The sequence below is a fragment of the Gavialis gangeticus genome, unplaced genomic scaffold, assembly GCF_001723915.1.
Source record: "Gavialis gangeticus isolate Ggan-Ray unplaced genomic scaffold, GavGan_comp1, whole genome shotgun sequence".
Lineage (NCBI taxonomy): Eukaryota > Metazoa > Chordata > Crocodylia > Gavialidae > Gavialis > Gavialis gangeticus.
The window spans coordinates 3,326,298-3,344,244 of NW_017729012.1; the positions used below are offsets into that span (position 1 = coordinate 3,326,298).

Genomic DNA, 17,947 nt, shown 5'->3' on the forward strand with positions numbered 1-17,947 from the left:
TCAAAAGTGCTAAGCACCTGTAAGTCTCAATGAAAGAAGAAGCAGGAAAGAATCAGTAGTAAGGATTCTTACCTGGGACTTGGGAAACCCAGGTCCAGTGCCCTGCTTTACCACGGAGGGCTCCTGTTTATCATGAGCCAAACCATTTAGGACTGAATTGTAGTGAAATAGGATTTGGTCTTTCATGTCGCTGTGCCTCAGTTCCCCATCTGTCAAATGGGGATAACAGCACTTGCCTATCTCACAGAAGTGTTGTGAGGATAAATAACTAACTATTGAGAGAGACTCAGATACATAGTTTCATAGAAGTTAGGATCAGAAGGGACCTATTAGATCACCGAGTCCGACCCCCGGCCCTGGGCAGGAATGAGTGCTGGGATCAGATGACCCCAGCCTGTTGTCTGTCCAATCTCCTTTTAAACACCTCCAACAAAGGGGACAGCACCACCTCCCTTGGAAGCATATTCCATATTTTGGCCTCCATATACTTTAGTAATACGAAACATATAAATACTTAGATATTAGTGACTGAGAGATAAAGGCATATAGCCCTCTGAATATTAGGCCATTAGCTACAGTAATTTTACATGACTCCAGTGGATGGCAGGCTTTAGAAAAATGTCTTGGTAAGTCATGCTTTAAACTGTTGGCAGATAAAACATCTTGACATTCATAGGGATGTTAACATGGCATAATTCCTGTGTTTCTGCCAAGTTTGCAGAAGCCTTTTCTTGCCTTGCTTCCATAACTGCATCAGTGCAGGAAATCTATAACCCAATGGAGAATAAAATGAATTGAGCAGGGTATCTGTAAGATGAAGACGTTTGCAGGTTGAGGCAGAAAGAGAATAGTCAAACTCCAAGAACCTGCAAATGCTTTTCTTGCATATGCTTTTCTTGTTTTTGTAAGATTAAAAAAAATCTTGAAACTGAAAAAAAGAAAGGCAATGTTCCTCAGGATAATGTATTTTTTGCCCTTTAATTTGGAGGTGAAAGTAAGCTCTGATTTTGATCCAGAAGGAAAAACTCCAAGTTCCCAGTCCTTATAAACAAAGTGGAATAACACTGGCACTCACTCCTGCCTCATGAAATGGAACAATGTATCCTGACAATATAAAACCAAGTCAGAATAAGACTCTTTTGAAGAGATGTCTTCTCAGAGAATGTGCCTGAGTCTTAATATGTGTCAAAATGCCGAACATTTGGCATCTAGAAAGAATGAATTATTGATGAGCATTTGTTATTACTACTTTCTGTCATTAAAAAGCAAAGGACTTGGTCAAGTGAAGTTCTGAAGCAGCTACATGGGTGCAGTGAAGATATCTGGACTTAAGTTTGCATGGTCAGTCCATGCATGTTGCACTTGTTGTAGGTAATAGTTAGGGAAAGTTAATGGGATACTGAACTGTAGAAGTCTCCCTTTACTCTTATTATTGCTGGATGAAGCTCAGAAGTATAGACAACACCCAGAAAATATAAATCCTTTTTTCTGGAAGTTTAATTTTAGGTGCACTGCTACATGGGCTCTAAAACCTTGAGATTGCACAAACAGATAAGTTACTAGGTCATTAATCCAGTAGACATGTGCTAGTCCCCTTTTCACACACAAGTCTGAGATCTACTTTTAGCTGAGATCTTTCATTATATGTAGGAAAATACACAAGATACAATGGGTACATGGTGTGGATGGCCAACATGAGTTTTATTTCCGAACAAGAAAATGACAGAAAGACAAGCCCATAACAAAGTCAAAGAGCTGACTATCCCTGAGCTGTAGAGCATTTGGGTCAGATTTTTGCAATTTAGCAAAAAATCTAGCAAAAAATGTTGTATTCAAAATGTGGGCCTACAAATGGAATGGTCATACTGAAATCACTTTGAAAAAATCAGCTCTTGCTGCCGTCTCTAACTTTTTTTCTAACATCTTTTCTCATTTTGAACATTAGAGCAATTTTTCAAATCTCTTGTCAGCAAGGGATAGATGGCTTTTATTAAGAAAATATCAGAGTATGGAATTTGAAATGTTTCCTTCCAACAAGCATGGTGAAAAGTACGTACCAACAGCAGAGCCAGCTTACTACCCTCATGAGGAAGAATTGCTTTCTAATTGGATTGTGAAACCTAATGGAAACCATACTTTGACGGTGAATAATTCTCAGGAGGGGATCTTGAAAAGTCTTACCTCATCTCTCTTTCTTTATCTGATAGAATACATCAAATATTCAAAAGCAAGTGCACCCTAGGTAGCACACAACACAGTAATACAGTAAACCACTGGCCTCTTTTAGACATTCAAGGAAGATGTAATATTTACGGGTGACTGGGTTTTCCTGTCATGTCACTGATTTGTAGAAAGCCTATATTAGCCCATCTTTATCATAGAAATGCAGATCCGGGGAGGAGGAGACCACTGGCTTGAAGGGAAAGGTTCTGATGGCAGCATCTAAGGGCAAATAAATACTGAGATGTTTATAATTAGGAGAGGCCAATGCTATGAAAACACTTTCAGCCATGGTGCATGCACAGCCAGATCTCTTACCATAATTATTCACGTGCTCAGAGTGCTGTGACCTCAGCTGGGGGTGCCCAGGCAGATCTGGTTCTTGGCCCCTGCTATGTTGTCCTCTAGGTTACTTTTTTTCACAGATTGCACACTTACAACACCTCAAAGTCAAACATGGCATAGCGAACTCTACTTATTGCATAGTCCCATCCACAATGCAAACCAAGGGCAGTGTTTGGAAAGGACTAGGAACACAGGAGAGAAATGAACGCAGACTATCAACATTGGCAGCATTAAGAGGTTCCTTTGTTGGTACAAAGTTTATCACAACAAGGACATTTTGAAGGGATATAGTCAAAGGAAAAATTGTCAACCCCAAGGATGTGGAATGGATGGATCAGCTCTGAAAAAATACTGCATTGTCAAGCTGTTTCCTTGTTTTGGAACTGGAGAAAGATGAAAGGTTCCAGATTGTTGTTGCTTGTATTATTTATTTCTTGTTTCTGTCTGAGGCTGATGCAGAATTACTGAAACACCACAAGAAAGAGGGTGTCTCTGCAGTATTTCTAGTGCAAGCAGAAGTAGCAATGCTGGAAGTTTTACAACAATGTTATTTTTCAAAAGATTTCAGACCTAGTCTTGCAGATAGGAGGCTATGGAGTAGCTCCAGAAATTCTGGATTTTTTAATCAAGCCAGGCTATGACCTCTTCTGAGTTCTGCCCTTTACAGCAAGGGAATCCTAGAAAAATAGAGGGATATAACAAAACTAGGAACTCCATTGCAAGCTTCCTTTGTATTTTGAGGGGAGGGGAGGATAAGTAATAACTCCATTAAATTTTCTTGTCATCAGTGCTAAATTCCAGTTTATCTTGTTTATTACCTAACCTGCAATGGTGCAGGATTTATCGATTGTTAATATTTTTTTTTCTCTACCTTAGTTTTGTTTTTGATATCTTTTGCTAAATGGATGTTGACTTGTTCCACGTTTTTTTTCAGTCCCCATTTTTCAGTCCCAAGTTGCAACTGCTATAATGACCATAGCAGGAGCACTCAGGTCATGGCCCTGTCAGATTCTAACAAATCTGCAAATTCTGCTAAACACCTGTCATCAACTAGCTCAGACAGGAGGAGAAGTCCCCTTTTATTCTTAGTCCTGTTCTTAGTTCCCTTCTGACTAGTCAAGCCACTCTGTCCCCAAAACTGTCTCCCTTTCTATTGAGATGAAAGCCATGTGAATGCTACATGATATAGAAGATAACCCATTGTTTTGCCAAACCAAAACCCTCTAACTTCCACCACTTGGCTAGCAAGAAGGACCACTAAGAAGATCATTTGGACATTCCTCCTTGCCAGCACCCTTCCAGCTTCCCTGACATCATTTGTAATCTGCAATGTGTCATGTTGTAAAGCAGTGGTTTCATTGATGATATGCTTCGTCAGCAACGCAGGCAGAGCCTGGCTTGCTGACTTCAGAAGCCTATCCAATTTGCAGTTTTAACTTTCTTCTTACCACAGAATCCTTGACAAATATTGTCTATTTTTGGGGGGGAGGGAGGGGTTGGACAGTTGGAAATCTCTTCAAGGGCATGCCCGATAATCTTGTAGGTTGGACTGGACACCTTCCTTAGCACATCCTGTGCAGCTTTGCGTATATCCTGGACCAGCTAGATCTTCAGAGATATTTTTCTGCTGTTTCCACATCAGGACAGTGGTAATGACTGAATATTTTTAGCTGACCTCTGTCTGGTAGTCACAGTGTTCCCATCTTCGTCTGCCTCCAGCCACACAGAATCTTGTCTCATCCTTTGGCTTCCAGTAGTTATAAAGTGCCACTCCTCTTCTCTAGTTTCTTTTCTTTCTGGTTCCTTGGTTAGTACATTACTTTCTTTCTTGATAGAGTGTTCTAATGCTTCCTACATCACATATATCTGAATCTCTCTGATGCCATGTAGTATCAGGCCCAAATCCTAGGATAAAGCTATTTCAGATGTGAATACTGACTCTTTGCCCCATCTCTGAAAAATCACATCTGCTCTGTATGCTAAGCAATGAAAAATCCCTCTCTGCAGAGGCAATGAAATTCACTTGACTGACTTTCAGATTCTCTAATGCTCCCAGCAAGAGGACTTGTTCCCCCCTGCACAGATCATAACTTATCCAAGACCCTTTTATTCTTCATCTTTCTTGAGAAGTATTGAGCCAAGTGGAGTATTTTTGCCAGTGACCCAAAGCTTTGTGTGCAATTATTCACATGGAATTCACACTCATTAAAATGTCCCTTTTTTAGCCAGGTATCAATGACAAATAGAAATTCTGGCTATAATGATAACACATGAGACTGACCCCAGACACTGCATGAATGAACTGGGCATGATTTAACTTTGCTTTATAAGCACAGACAGAACATAATTCAATGGTATGGATTATACCATTGTGAACAGCGTAGCGTGCAGGGGCAATACAGATTAACTGACAACCTTTCATGCTCTGAATATAGAAACGGGGGTGTAGGTTGTAGCCATGTAGGTCTAAGGACACGGTTAGACAAGGTTCTTTGGGTGAATCTGGCAAAGGTATGTTGGCAGAGCCCTCTGGTGGAGACATAGCACATGCTAACAGAAGGATCTTTTTCTGCCAATATAGTTACACTCCCTCCTCAAACACCCAATGTTTTTTTTTGGCATGGCTGTGCCTACCCCAGTAGTTTCACTGGTGCTGCTATGTAGGCTATGGGTTGTGATTTTTTTTCATGCTCCTAGCCAAGACAGCTATTCCAGCAAAGCTGTGTAGTGATCCAATGTAGAGCAAAGTATTAGGCTGAACTGGACGCATCCCCAATTTTCTTCCTGTATGCTCAGCCCCCTACAAGCTATATGGAACTGATGTTCCTTTGATCTTCCTATCCCGTGGTATTTGGGTAGCTTCCCTCCTTATGTTCATAATTTTCTTTGATGCATCTGGAAGCCAGCGTCTTCTGCAGTGCAACATAGCACCCCAAACTTTGAGATTAATTTTTTGTCTTTTCTAACACACAACACTATCCTGGGTGTGGGATTAACCAGACCAGTATAAGGCAGGGTAACCATACCCTAAGGTAATACAGAAGACCATTTTGAGAAACCATAGCAAACTGACTTCCTGCATCTGGCGCAAGTGGAGTGATTTAGTCCCGGTAGTAGTGGCTCTGTAAATAACACAATATTGGAAATACCCAAAGAGTGCACATTTTACAACCTCTTATTTTGCTTTCCTCCTGATATCCCTTGAATAAGCAGTCATTTCCCAGTAATTAATTACCAGGAAGCTGAATCTCTGCAGATAATTAGCAAGCTGTATTATATTAGGGGCAACAGGAAGTATTTAATTATCTCCAGCCATTACAGTCCTGTTCATCTCTCCAGCATTTATTTTTTAAGCAAATATTATGTTGGCCAAAGGCATGGGATTAATAGCACCGTAAACTGATCCTTCAGCTGGCTGCAGAATTAAGCAGAAATCGATGATGCCTTTAAAATGAAACCCAGAGTGGAATATGTTATTGAATAAAGGTATGGCCCAAATTTGTGACCCTGTAGGACAGTGATGCCAACCTTTTTTGGCATCTGCACCACAGATTAAGCCCTGTGTGCTTCCTGAGTGCTACTCCAATCCTCTTCTCCTACTTGATCCACCACTCTGCTCTTTGCTTCCTACCCTGTGCTCCCCACCTCATCTGCTGCTCTGCTTTCTGTTCTCTGCCATCTTCTGCCTACCCCTTCCCTGATCTGCCACGTTACACACACACAGGCTGTCCATGCTGCTTGCAGCATGGGTACTGCAGGTTGCCACCCCTCTGCTGTAGGGTAATATTATCACCATAGAGTTTGCCTGGATGATTAGCAATGGTGCAGAAAGAAAATGGGTCCAATAGTTGCCCCCCGTGCAGTAACTCAATTGCAGGCAAAGCTGTCAGTAACCTCTTAAGGATTGGTAAGCATTACAACACCTGACAACTGCAATACACACCTCTGTCACACATGTTTTTGAAAATCCTATCGAAAGACAACATGGAAGAGCAGATTGTTCACTATTTGAGGACTACCCATGCAGTATGAAAAGGCTTAAGTTTTTTGCTATCAGTACATTCTCCAAGATCTCAGCTGTATGCCTAATGTAGCCATTTCCCATCTCTGTACTTCCCCCCAGCCCCTCTTTCTCTTCCTTTTACTCTCCCTGCCTTATAGCAGTTGTTTGGGTGATGTATCTGTCAGAACCATTCTGAACTGAAAAGAATATCTTTTTGCATGTATGGGAAGTCCTGGGAGCCTTTGTGCTGCATAACCTTCAATTCAAGATGCAATACTTTTAATAGAGTCTTTGTAAAACATTACTGAGACATTACAAACTTCCTGCCTTACATTATTTTTACTAAGGCTTGCAAAAAAAAAAAATTCAGCCCACAACCAGCCTTGGCTGTTTTCAAGGGAAAACATTGCGTTTACTCATTTTAGTAACAAAATCATTTATAAAGACTCAGGCTGTGAAGGCTGCTGAAGTGATTGGCATTTCCACTAATAATGCAGTCATCACATTCCTTCTAAACTTTTAAGTGTCAGTTCACAAATAAAAAAAATCAATTAGTCTGATTGAATTTATTAAGGAAATGTTTATCCACTTTTCTAATGCTACTTAGCTTTTTCTAGTGCCTTCCATTTAAGGGTATCAAAGCTACTCACTAATATGAATTAAACTGCACAACAGAAAGTTTCATCCTCTATTTAGAGGTACAGAAAACTGAAGCATTTACCAGGGACTCAGAACATTTGGGTTTAAAGCCTGGCTATGCCCAGCCTCCTCTCTGAGTTTGGGTAGTTATATCATCTCTCCAAACTTTGGTTAATTTCCTGTAAAATTGGAGGTAATATATCCTTTTCCTTCCCAATTGTCTGCCTTGTCTACTTAAACCATAAGCTTCTGTGAGACAGGAGCAGCATTTTGCTATGTTGTTGTCTCATGTCTGGCATAATAGGCTCCCTATCTTGGCTGAGGCTTTTGTGTGCTACTGCAAAGACAATAATAAAAAATATAATCAGTGAATGGTAGATTTTGTATTCTTCACAGCAGGGACTGTGTCTTCATCTGGGTTGTGCTGGCAGGTTTGCTCAATTAGTGGCATCCAGAGGGGAAGATACCTCCTGTGTCAGAAGAACTAAGGGAGTGTGGCAGGGGAAGACCAGAAGGACAGGTCTGGGAACAGCTGTGCTCAGGAAGGAAGATAGTGTGTAAGACCAGCTTTCAAGGAGGGATTGGTGTTGAAGCATTAGTCTGTGGCCACTGTAGTCAACAGAAAGATTCCTTTTGGCTTCACCGAGCAGTGGATTTGGTCCTACCTCACGATATATATGCTTTAACTCCATTAATATTACAGCAGAAAGAATTTGGCTTGGTGTGTATAAATGTACTCAATTCCTTACCAGTTTTCTCTGCCTCCACTTATACATGTGTTTTCCTCTCACTTTTTATCCTTCGCTCCCCCACCTTGTATGCTAGGCAAGTTTCTGTGGTGCAAAACAAATTTCTAGGAAAGTAGAGAACAGCTTTGCATAATCTCAATGAAACAGAACTACACAGCACCTTTTCTTCAGTTGTAAGGAAGCCCAAGATAATAGTGAGCATAAATAAACAGGGCAGGGCTCCTGAAATATGTTCATCAAAGGTTTGTAATTCTTATTATATCTATCACATAACTGTGAATTAATTTATATGGAACACTCATGGGACAGTAACAAGCTTCATTAGACCTTGGAAGTCAGGAGCAGGGTTTTTTAAATTTTTTATAAAAATGGTATCAAAGCCTACTTTAGGGGCTTTTGTATCATTCATCACCATAATCACGACTCTGCAGCTCCTTAAAAATGGTGTTAAAACTTGCCTGTCGATATCAGCTAAACAGGTGGTGAGCTGTACTGTCTGCACTCTTCGTCTACACAAAAACATGCTCATGTTATTGTCACCTCCTCCCCATTCCCTTCCCACCTGTTTGTCTCATCTGCCTTGTTTTGTGAGTGCTGTTGGCCTGCACTTGTAAACTCGGTGTGGCAGGAACTTTTCATTATACAAGCATGCAGCACCTAACACAACAGGATCACAATCTCTGATTAAGGCCTACAGGAACTACTCCAATACAAATAAGAATAAGAAAACTTCAGGGCAGTTCTTCACCTATCACTTAAAGATAAAATCTGCCTTCAGATGAGCAACCTTCCCTTATTTAAACAGGTGTGGAGTATCTAGAGTCTCAGTATCATAAATTAAGTCAAAACAGTATGTACCTTAACCAGTATTTCAGCAGTCATTGTACACAGAAATACTCCATGATTCATTGGCATGATTTTTTGTGCTGTATAACTCGATTACAGCAACATTGTGGGGTGTTACAGGGGGGTAAGTTGTAGCCGTGTTGGTCTAAGGACATAGGCAGACAAGGTTCTTTGGGTGAATATGATATCTTTTATTAGACAACTTGTAGGGTGATGTTTTTCAAGAATAAACTTTATCCTGTATTTTTCACATAGCTATCCTTGAATTTTCTTGACACAGAGGAACCATAATTAAACTTAATCTAACTGTGAATCTTCAGTGATATATGTCTAGAGATATTTATGCCTTAAATAGTAAATGTTTTCAGCCAGATCTTATACTACCATAAATCAGCATCACTCCTGTTATTCCTAGGGGGCTATGCCAATTTACACCAGTTTTGTTATAGATTATGGACTAGATTCTCATCAATTCACACCAAGATGTTCAGCTATTGAAAATATTTATTGCTTTAGTACCTAGCCCCAGTGTGCGAGGCATTTTAAATGTGTTTAATGAAAAACATTTCCCATCCTCATAAAGCTTAAAATACCTAAGTAAATATGCACAGTACAAAAACACAGGAAGAGAATTCATAACCATTTATTAATGCTACTGTCCTGGAGGTTTCACTTTATTATGCTGCAAAATCTTTTGAAATGCTAAACTAAAGAAAAGCTAAACTCCACGACAAAGGCAGAAGAGACTATAGGCGATGGCATACAAGGTTTCTACTTGCGCCGGCTTCTATTCTCATTTTATAAAGATTTTAATGTCACCGTCCATTATCTGTGTGGGATTTATTTTAAGCTGACATGCTCCTGGCCTCATGAATTTGCAATGCATTTTCCAATTAGTAGGGCATTTTGTGAATGGCAAGGACTATGTTTGTTTTTGCAGCTGGGAGGGGATCAGGGACTCCGAGGGCGACCCTTTCAAAGCTGAAAGAAAGCAGCGTGAGTTCTGAATGAATATTTTATGAAATCTAAAGGTATTAAGCACTGTGTCTGATTCAAGAACACAATGATCTTGCAGCAAACATTTGAGGATATCAGAGAAAGTATTTTAGATTTCCAAAATATTAAACCAGTCAAAACAGTCATGGGAATGGGGCTTCCATTTGTTAAATGAAACAACCTACAAAAACCAAGACAATACTCTCCATTAATAATACTCCCCAAATAATAGGCGAAGTTGTGGTGATTTACTGCGGGGTTGCACCTTAATGATGTTATGGTCATAACACGAGTTTTAGGCTATTGGAAGAGCCACCATTTACACTGGGCATGGATTTCACCCAAACAAGATGTCTAAGAGTCTCTCCAATGGGGACACTCAAATTGAAGGGGCTGTGAGAGGAGGATGGCTTTCACTAGAGCAAATGTGAACATAATGTTTTCATAAAAGGTTTGGTTTGGTTCTGTTTCCAGGAAAACAATGTGATTATTTAGGTATGCCCTGTCTTGTTACAAACCAAAATGTAGCAAAACTGTCCTCCTTCAGAGGAAGCAAAGGGTGAAACTCACTCATCTACTTCCAATTTAGGAATACACTTCAGCACATGCTTCACTGTATCCTAAAAAGTGATACTTTCCTGAATTGGGACCCAAGTAATAGGCTTAAAGCATCTAGGTAACATAAAAGCCATTACATTTGATTTATCTTCTTGTATCCATAGACTAAAATATCCCTAGTAACAGAAGCAAAGGCTGTTTAAAAGGAATATATTTGATATCTTTATGTTGCTTCGTTCTCTTCCATTGCACTAGACAAACCATTCCAACTTATCTCAGTATGTTAGAAATATTGATCATTGTAAAACTGCAATGAAAAGTAAGGCATAATAAATTGCACAACTCAGAAAAGATATCAGAGTTCACAAACGCATTTCCCCCACTCCTCCAGCTTTCCCACAACTAACCTAGGTGCTCTATCAGTGTAGGCCATCATAGAAGACAACTTTCCAGCTGGGAAGGTGTTGTGACTTGTCCATCATCTGAACCCTTCTGGTGGCCCTTGCATTTTGTGCCTCTCCAGCACAGCTCTGTGGGATGCCTCCACCTCCTGATCTGTGAGGCAGAAATGAAAAATGTTTCCCTATTCAACAAGGGTTCACAAGTTTTAAGTGGACCCATCTAGAGATTAAAAGGGAACCAGAAAAGGAGCATTTAAATTGAACGCATCTCAGGAAGAAATATCTTGCAAGTGAAAAGTCTTTTAGAACAGCTGTCTGAGGGAAGTGGCAGAACGAATGCCTATGGTTTAAGAAGCTCGGCTTCACAAAATATGGGAGCACGTGCTCTTGGCATAACCCTGTGCTGCAATCCCAAAGGCAGACAGATCTTTTCCTTCTCTGAACTCCAGGCACTGTTTGCTTGACTTTCCCAATTTTCCCCAAATGCTTCCCATTTGTGCTACATCAAATCCATTATAGTAATTCCTGTAATGCACGCACTGGCTCCATCAGGCCTGGTTTCCAGGGTCTCCTGAGGAGTCTTTTCTTTCACCTCAGCTGGCTTTGACCAGCCCCAGGATTTTATCCGTGCAGTCCAGGTAGGCAAAACTCGAGCTCATTTGTAAGTCAATGCAGCATTGGGAACCACTTAGCGACACAAACGCAGGGAGAAAGCCTACCTGCGAACACAAGCGCGGCACAGGCAGGGGAGCGACACTTGTGGGCACACGTACGGGGGCGGGGCGGGCTCAAGGAAGCGCGTGAACGGCCGCCCGGACCCGCGCGAGGGTTGCTTCAGGGGAAGGCCCCGCCCCCGGCACAGGCCGGCCTGGCGGCACGGTAATGGAGGCCGCGGGCGGGCGGGCGGAGCAGGGCTGGGCAGGGGGAGGCCTTTGGTGGCCGCGGGGTGAGGCCTCGGGTTCGCCGGGGCCGCGGGGTGCGTGGCGGAGAGCGCCTGAGGCGGGTTGCAACGACATGGAGCTGGGCGGGTCTCAAGCGGCAGCGAGGGGAGGGGGGAGAGGAGGGAAAACTCCCTCGTGAGGAGGGGAGTTGAAAAAAATAAGTAAAAATGGAGGTGTTTTAAGACCTGGCTGGACCTGTGGTTGTACCAGGACCCCCTTGGTGACCTGCTGTCCGCAGGCTCCGGACATCTGCCCGCCTGCAAGGGCATTGGCGATGTGCACCCCCTGAGTGTGGTGGCGCACCGCCCTCGCCCCCTCGACGCCTGCGGGTGGTCCCCAACTCCGGGGGGTCTCCAGCCCCGGGTCGGCGCTCGTCCTCTACTTGCACCACCGACCAAAGCTCGCTGCAGACCCCCGGCCTCTGGCATTCGTGACCCACAGTTTTCCACGGTTTCCTCCTTTAAGGGAGGATCCGGGCTTTCCAGTCTGTTCGCAACCCGGGTGTATAATCTCGCGCCCCGCTTTTAGGTTGCAACCCATGTGGGTTGAGAAATGCAGGGCTAGGCGTGACCTCCCGAGGTCCCTTTCCACCCTCATTTCTATAATTTCCTTTTTCCCCCCGCACAATGATGAGACCGGCACGAGATTTGAGCTGCTGGAGCTGCCATTAAAACAAGCCGGCATGGCCTGAAAATTACAGGCGTGCTTCGTTTTCCTTTTAGGTCAGGATTGTCTGCTCTTCTTTCATATCTGGGGTCACGTGGTGACAATCAGGATGGATTTCATATCTGGGGTCACATGGTGATGATCAGGATTGTGCCCCAGGATGAAGTGACCCTTAGGACTTTAACTGAGGGGAAGTAGAAAAGATATGTGGAAGGATGAGTAAGAACCATAATTGACACTAAAATTGTATCTCGCACCTGCTGGGTTATGTAGTTACTTCTGTATTTCTTGACTCTTTAAAGAGTAGTGATGTAAAACTGCTTTCTCCAAATGTTAATTTAGGCCTCCACAGATGGTAACCATCTGTTAAATGACTAGCAATTTTAAAATATTTGATTAGCACTTTATATAGCTTGGATGGACCTACTGTTAGCAATATATAAGTGTACTTGTAGGGGGAAATTTGCTAGATCTTGTTCTTTTTCTGTTACTGTTCTGTTCGTGGTAAATCTCCAAGCTATCAATATTTTTGCATGCCTTCTGTTTTATTTATACGTCACGTTTAAAGTTGGAACCTGAAGCTTGCAAACCGATTGTACCTGAAGCTGTTGGAACACCATTAGAAATCAAACTGAACTCATGTAACCTCCGTAGCGATAAAAATAAAAGCCCTACGCCTTCAATGTCACCTGTGTGGGTGGGACCCTGCATTTATTGTAATGATTTTTAATATTAAATTATAATAGCAAAAACTGTTATGTTTATTTATACACTGATTAATGACAACTGTCTTTCAAACCATTAGGTTCTCAATAGCCTGAGCAAGTTCAATATCCATTTCAAGGGGGGGTTCGTGTCCATTTTATAGATGGGATTCTCTTTCAGTCCCACCAATAAAATGAGGATTTGGACATTGATAGATGCAAGATGTTACCTAACTACAAAACAAGTAAACGAATCATTGTACTAATCCTGTCTTTTCCTTCTAAGTACTTCTAAGTTTCTCCTGTTGAATTTTTTTAAGTTTACCAGCCGTGGTGCTTTCTTTGTAAAATTTGCCTTGTTTCACTTTGTACAATGTGCGTTTCTTAGCTCTGTAACAGCAGCTTGCGATTGTTTTTTTTAACAGCTGAATACACAGCATGACAATGGCTCCATTACCAGGAGCTGAATTAATTCAGAAGCCTTTACAGTTGTACCGCTACCTGCTTCGATGCTGTAGACAACTTCCTGAAGAAAATATCCGCCAGCATTACAGACATGCCATCAGACAGGTAGGGAGAAACCTTGTTTTCAATGGGGAAACATGTAACGGTTTCTGCTTCTCTAATTTTTTGCATTGTTTAATGCTACTTGTAACGGATTAACACTTGGTAGTGGAAGAACTGTTTTTCCAAAGCCTTGGAGAGACGTGATAAAGGCTAAAAGGATCTTACCATTAAAAAAAAAAAAAAAATCCTCTTTTGTATGGTTAGTAACACACACAGATTATTAAACTAGAAAAATGTTTTGAATAACCTTTCCATCTCTCGTGTTTCTCTTGGGGTTTGATTGAAGCCTTGTTTGTACCAGCAAAATATACTGTACAAAGACTATTTGTTCTTCATAACAGTTGTAGTGCTCAGAGATGTTCCAAATGGTTTACATGTAGGGAAAATGCTCTCTCATAAGAATTACTTTGCAGGGCTAAGTACTAGTGTGATCTGAACTGCCCTAGTGCCAGTGTGAATGCAGTAGTTCTTGGAAAGGATTCTGTGTTAGAAATTGTGTTCTTAACATAAATCATCCATTGTTACCATGGGGCATCTATACACGCACTCCAGGGTGGAGGCAGAGGCACTTTAGAGCCTCTCCAAGAGCTGCTCTAATTGAAGCACCCGCAGTGCCATGTGTATGTGGCATCCCACGCTTCAAAATGGCAGCAGCGGCACTGAAGCAAAAGCTTGTTCAATGAGCTTCACTGCCATTTTGAAGCACGGGGACTCAGAATAGATGTGACATGGAGGCTGCTGGAGTGTGTTAATTAATCGAGTCTGCTCTATGTGCTAATTAGCATGCGTTGGAGCAGATGTTTGGCACATGTATAGGTGCCCATGAGCACTAACAACTGTTTTCCACCTGGTACAAAATTAGACTTAAGGTCACTTTTAAAGTTAAGCTTGTGTTTCACTGTTGTTCTGAATTAGTTCTCTTTTATTCATTTTGTTGGCACAAATTGCTGCATAACCCCCTGCTTTACTAACAGGTGGAATGAGTTTGAATACTTAGTGTGACACCATGTTTAGTATTGCCCTTTATGAACATACCTCAGCTAGTTTACTGATTTCTGCCTTGTCAGATTATCTGCTCATTTTTCATCTTATGCTTATTTCAGGATTTTAAAACGACTGTTATTTTAGTACCATCTGAACAGCTGTTTCATTAACTGGATTAGTCATTTTCGTTTTAACACTGTAGAGTTTCAAAGTTCATGAGGATGAAGACAGTCCTGAAAGAATCCAGCAAATTATAAAAAGAGCTGTTGAAGATGCTGACTGGGTCATGAATAAAGTAAGTGCATTTGATATGAGCCTTGTCCCGTAGCATGTATTTTGGTTAATTCAGTTCGGAGGTTAGCATGTTGCAAAGCAAATGCGACTTATGGTCCTCTGCACTGGATTTGAGATCTGTGGGTGAAGGGAATGCTATAGGAAGTAGGCATGATGAGAACGATGGTGATTTTTATCAAAAACAACTCATGCTATGTGGGGGGAATGGGTGAGGAAAACCTAATATGAATCAAAGAATGAGAACCACAAAGATTGTAATGCCTTGTTTCTGATGGGGATTATTTTGGATTACGCTAGTTAGTGGCAGCAATAAATACAGCTACTCAAGTATATGGGGAAAAAAAGACAAGAACCCTCTGTATTGTGAAGATAAATGATGAGTCTTGTCAACCCCCTCCCCAGCAATATCCCATTCGCCTGTAATTGGCATACACAACTTTTCAGAATGCTCTTCTCATATGTCAGGCCTGTGCTCCTTTGATCAGAATTAGACAACATGTTAGTAAAACTGTCATAATCAGTTGACACTAGCTGTCACCAGTGGAACTGCATCTACTTTAGTTCAGCAATGGGAAACTGCCTTCAAAGTCTCACTGTAAGCAGGGCCACACAGATACGTCATGTTCTGTCCAGGGAAAATAAGAGTTGTTGCCTGAAAGGTAAGTTGGATTCTTACATGAGGGAATGCCAATCTCTTGTGATTCATTAAGTCATGTGTTCAGCTGACTTCAAAAAATATATTATTTGACTCTTAAAAGCCTTTGGAAAATCACTCTACTAGCCAGAGAATCCAAATGAGAGTTAACATGGGAGCACCCAAAAACTGGTCACGGAATCCAAATCCCAGCAGTGTTAGTCTGGCTCTCGCTCGCTAGTAGGAGTGCCTACCTCATTGTTTTCACTGTGATGTAAAGGGCTTATTTCTGTTCTTGAACAGAGTTTTCAGACAGCCACAGGTGAATTACTCCAGATCTAAAACTGCAAGAAAAAGGAAAGGCCTATCACATCCACGAACAAAAACATCACATTTTATGTATTCTAGAGGAGAAGTGTATTGTAAGTGATCAGGAGGTTTTTTTCCTCCTGGGGAAAGAAAAAGAAGCATAACACAGATCATAAAGTAAATACTAAATGTTAGTAGGATTTTACTGTATGAATTGTTACTTTATATGTAGCTTCTCTTACAAATAATGTTTTTTGCATTGTTTTTTTTTCTTGCAGTATAAAAAACAAAAGTAGAAAGAGAAGAATGCAGAGAAGATGCTCATCGCTACAGATACTAAGATGCAAATAAGTCCAGTTTCGGTAATGGTGCCTGCAATTTACCTGCACGTAAAAGGTGTGATATTCTGCCTTGTCATGTGATTTAATTCCCTTTTTTGAAGCCTTTCATCCACCAGTTTCACATAGTTCAGAAACAAGGACAAGATTTTAGTATTTATAATTGCAAATCTTGGCTCAAGATCAAAACTGCCTCAGAGTTTGAGATGGGGAAAGAGGTTTCAGATCTGAGCTTTTGGCTTGGTTCATCCCACTGTAGAATCAGAATCTGAATTAAAATCCCAACACTGAGGTTGTTCTAGATTTTATCTGCTGTGTTTGCTAGCGATGTTGAAAATGGTAATAATTAAAACTATTGCAAGTCTTCATTGATGTTATAACTCAGTGACCTGTGAAAGGTTAATAAAATGGACACGGACATTTGTTCCAGGCTGAAGGAAATGGGTCAATCTACTGACTATATCAAGGAAATTCAAAGGTTAGTCCTTTAATTACTTCAAATATATATAAGCTTGTCAGCACAAACTGAGGAGAATTCTGTGCCCTCAGTTATACCCAGGAATGAGGGAGCTTTATATGAATGTAACAAAGGGCAAAATAATGGTCTGTTGTATCAAATGATCTTCCTCTTCCTTTCAACCCAATTAAAAAGAGAATGACTGCAGTCTGTAGACCCAGCAAAATAAGTAGGGGAAGCACTTCTCTACCTTTCTGGATTGTAAAGCACTTCTAGCTTATTTGAATGCAATTTTTTGATTGAATGTATTTAAAAAATAACTAGTTTAAGCAGAAATGTTTCTGCTAAACTGCTTTAAGTGTGAAAATCAGGAGCCTATCTTCACATTTAGAATTGTTAAACTGACGCTTCCTGCTTAAATAGTATCTGGAGGTGGGGAAAAACACACAAAGCCATGTTAAAATGTTGCGTATGCAAGTACTAAAAGGGGAAATTAAACTGGATTCTTTAATGGGGTGCACTTGTATCAGCCTTATCCATAAATATTTGCTTTGAGTTTGTAATGTAGTGGCTAAAAAAAATTGTTATGAAAGCTGTGGTAGTGCATAAAAGTGAAATGCAAAATGAGTAATTTATTAATATGTCATTAAAATTGTTATTTATTTAGTACCAATGACATATGTGGTAAGCTACGGAGCCTCGTAACCTGTGACTGACTGACAGCCTAAGGGCTTGACTGGATCCTTAGGCCCTGGTCCTAGAACCAAAGAATATTTGATTTAAGTTGGTCTATAGGTAGCAGTGCACTTAAATTTAAGTCCCAGAGATGGGCTAAATCAGGAACTGTGGTACTATACATATAGTTAAATTTTATACACACACTCACTCTGTGTGAGACTGTGTGTACATGTTAGTGCCATGCAGAATCAGAATTTTACATCTGCAGAAGGTGTAATTACAGAAAAGACAAGCAAAGGCTAGTCATCGGGCCATACCCAAAGGCTGTGCAGCTCTTGTACTCTGGTTGCTTGCTTGTGTACCCACGTCTTCATTGCTTTTGTTATCCATGCCCATGATGCTTTCTGAGATGCAGTTACTTTCTCATGTTGTACATTCTAAATTCACCAGTAGCTTTCCTTTCTAAGGGTAACCACTAGTACTCTGTGGTCCTAACTACTGAATTTTGGGAAAACAGTTTCATTTCAGCCAGGATGTGGACGTGTACTATGATGCTGAGAGAGACACTTATATACATCATTGACTTACCAGACTATACAGCTAATTAATTTATAAAGG

General features: G+C 41.0%; 1 protein-coding gene across 3 annotated transcripts; it reads left to right on the forward strand.

The window, feature by feature from the left end:
- The first annotated feature begins 11,578 nt into the window (after nt 1-11,578).
- LYRM9 (LYR motif containing 9) lies at nt 11,579-17,286 on the forward strand. 3 transcript variants are annotated; one of them, XM_019511046.1, is made up of 4 exons: nt 11,579-11,636; nt 13,494-13,638; nt 14,822-14,914; nt 16,135-17,286. In XM_019511046.1, exons 2-4 carry the CDS (start codon nt 13,507-13,509, stop codon nt 16,150-16,152), a joined length of 243 nt encoding a protein of 80 aa, XP_019366591.1. In that variant the 5' UTR covers nt 11,579-11,636; nt 13,494-13,506; the 3' UTR covers nt 16,153-17,286. The 3 variants fall into 3 exon arrangements, with proteins under 3 accessions (XP_019366591.1, XP_019366590.1, XP_019366589.1); XM_019511045.1 differs by having other exon boundaries at nt 11,629-11,703; XM_019511044.1 differs by lacking the exon at nt 11,579-11,636 and adding an exon at nt 12,315-12,420.
- Nucleotides 17,287-17,947: the final 661 nt, after the last annotated feature.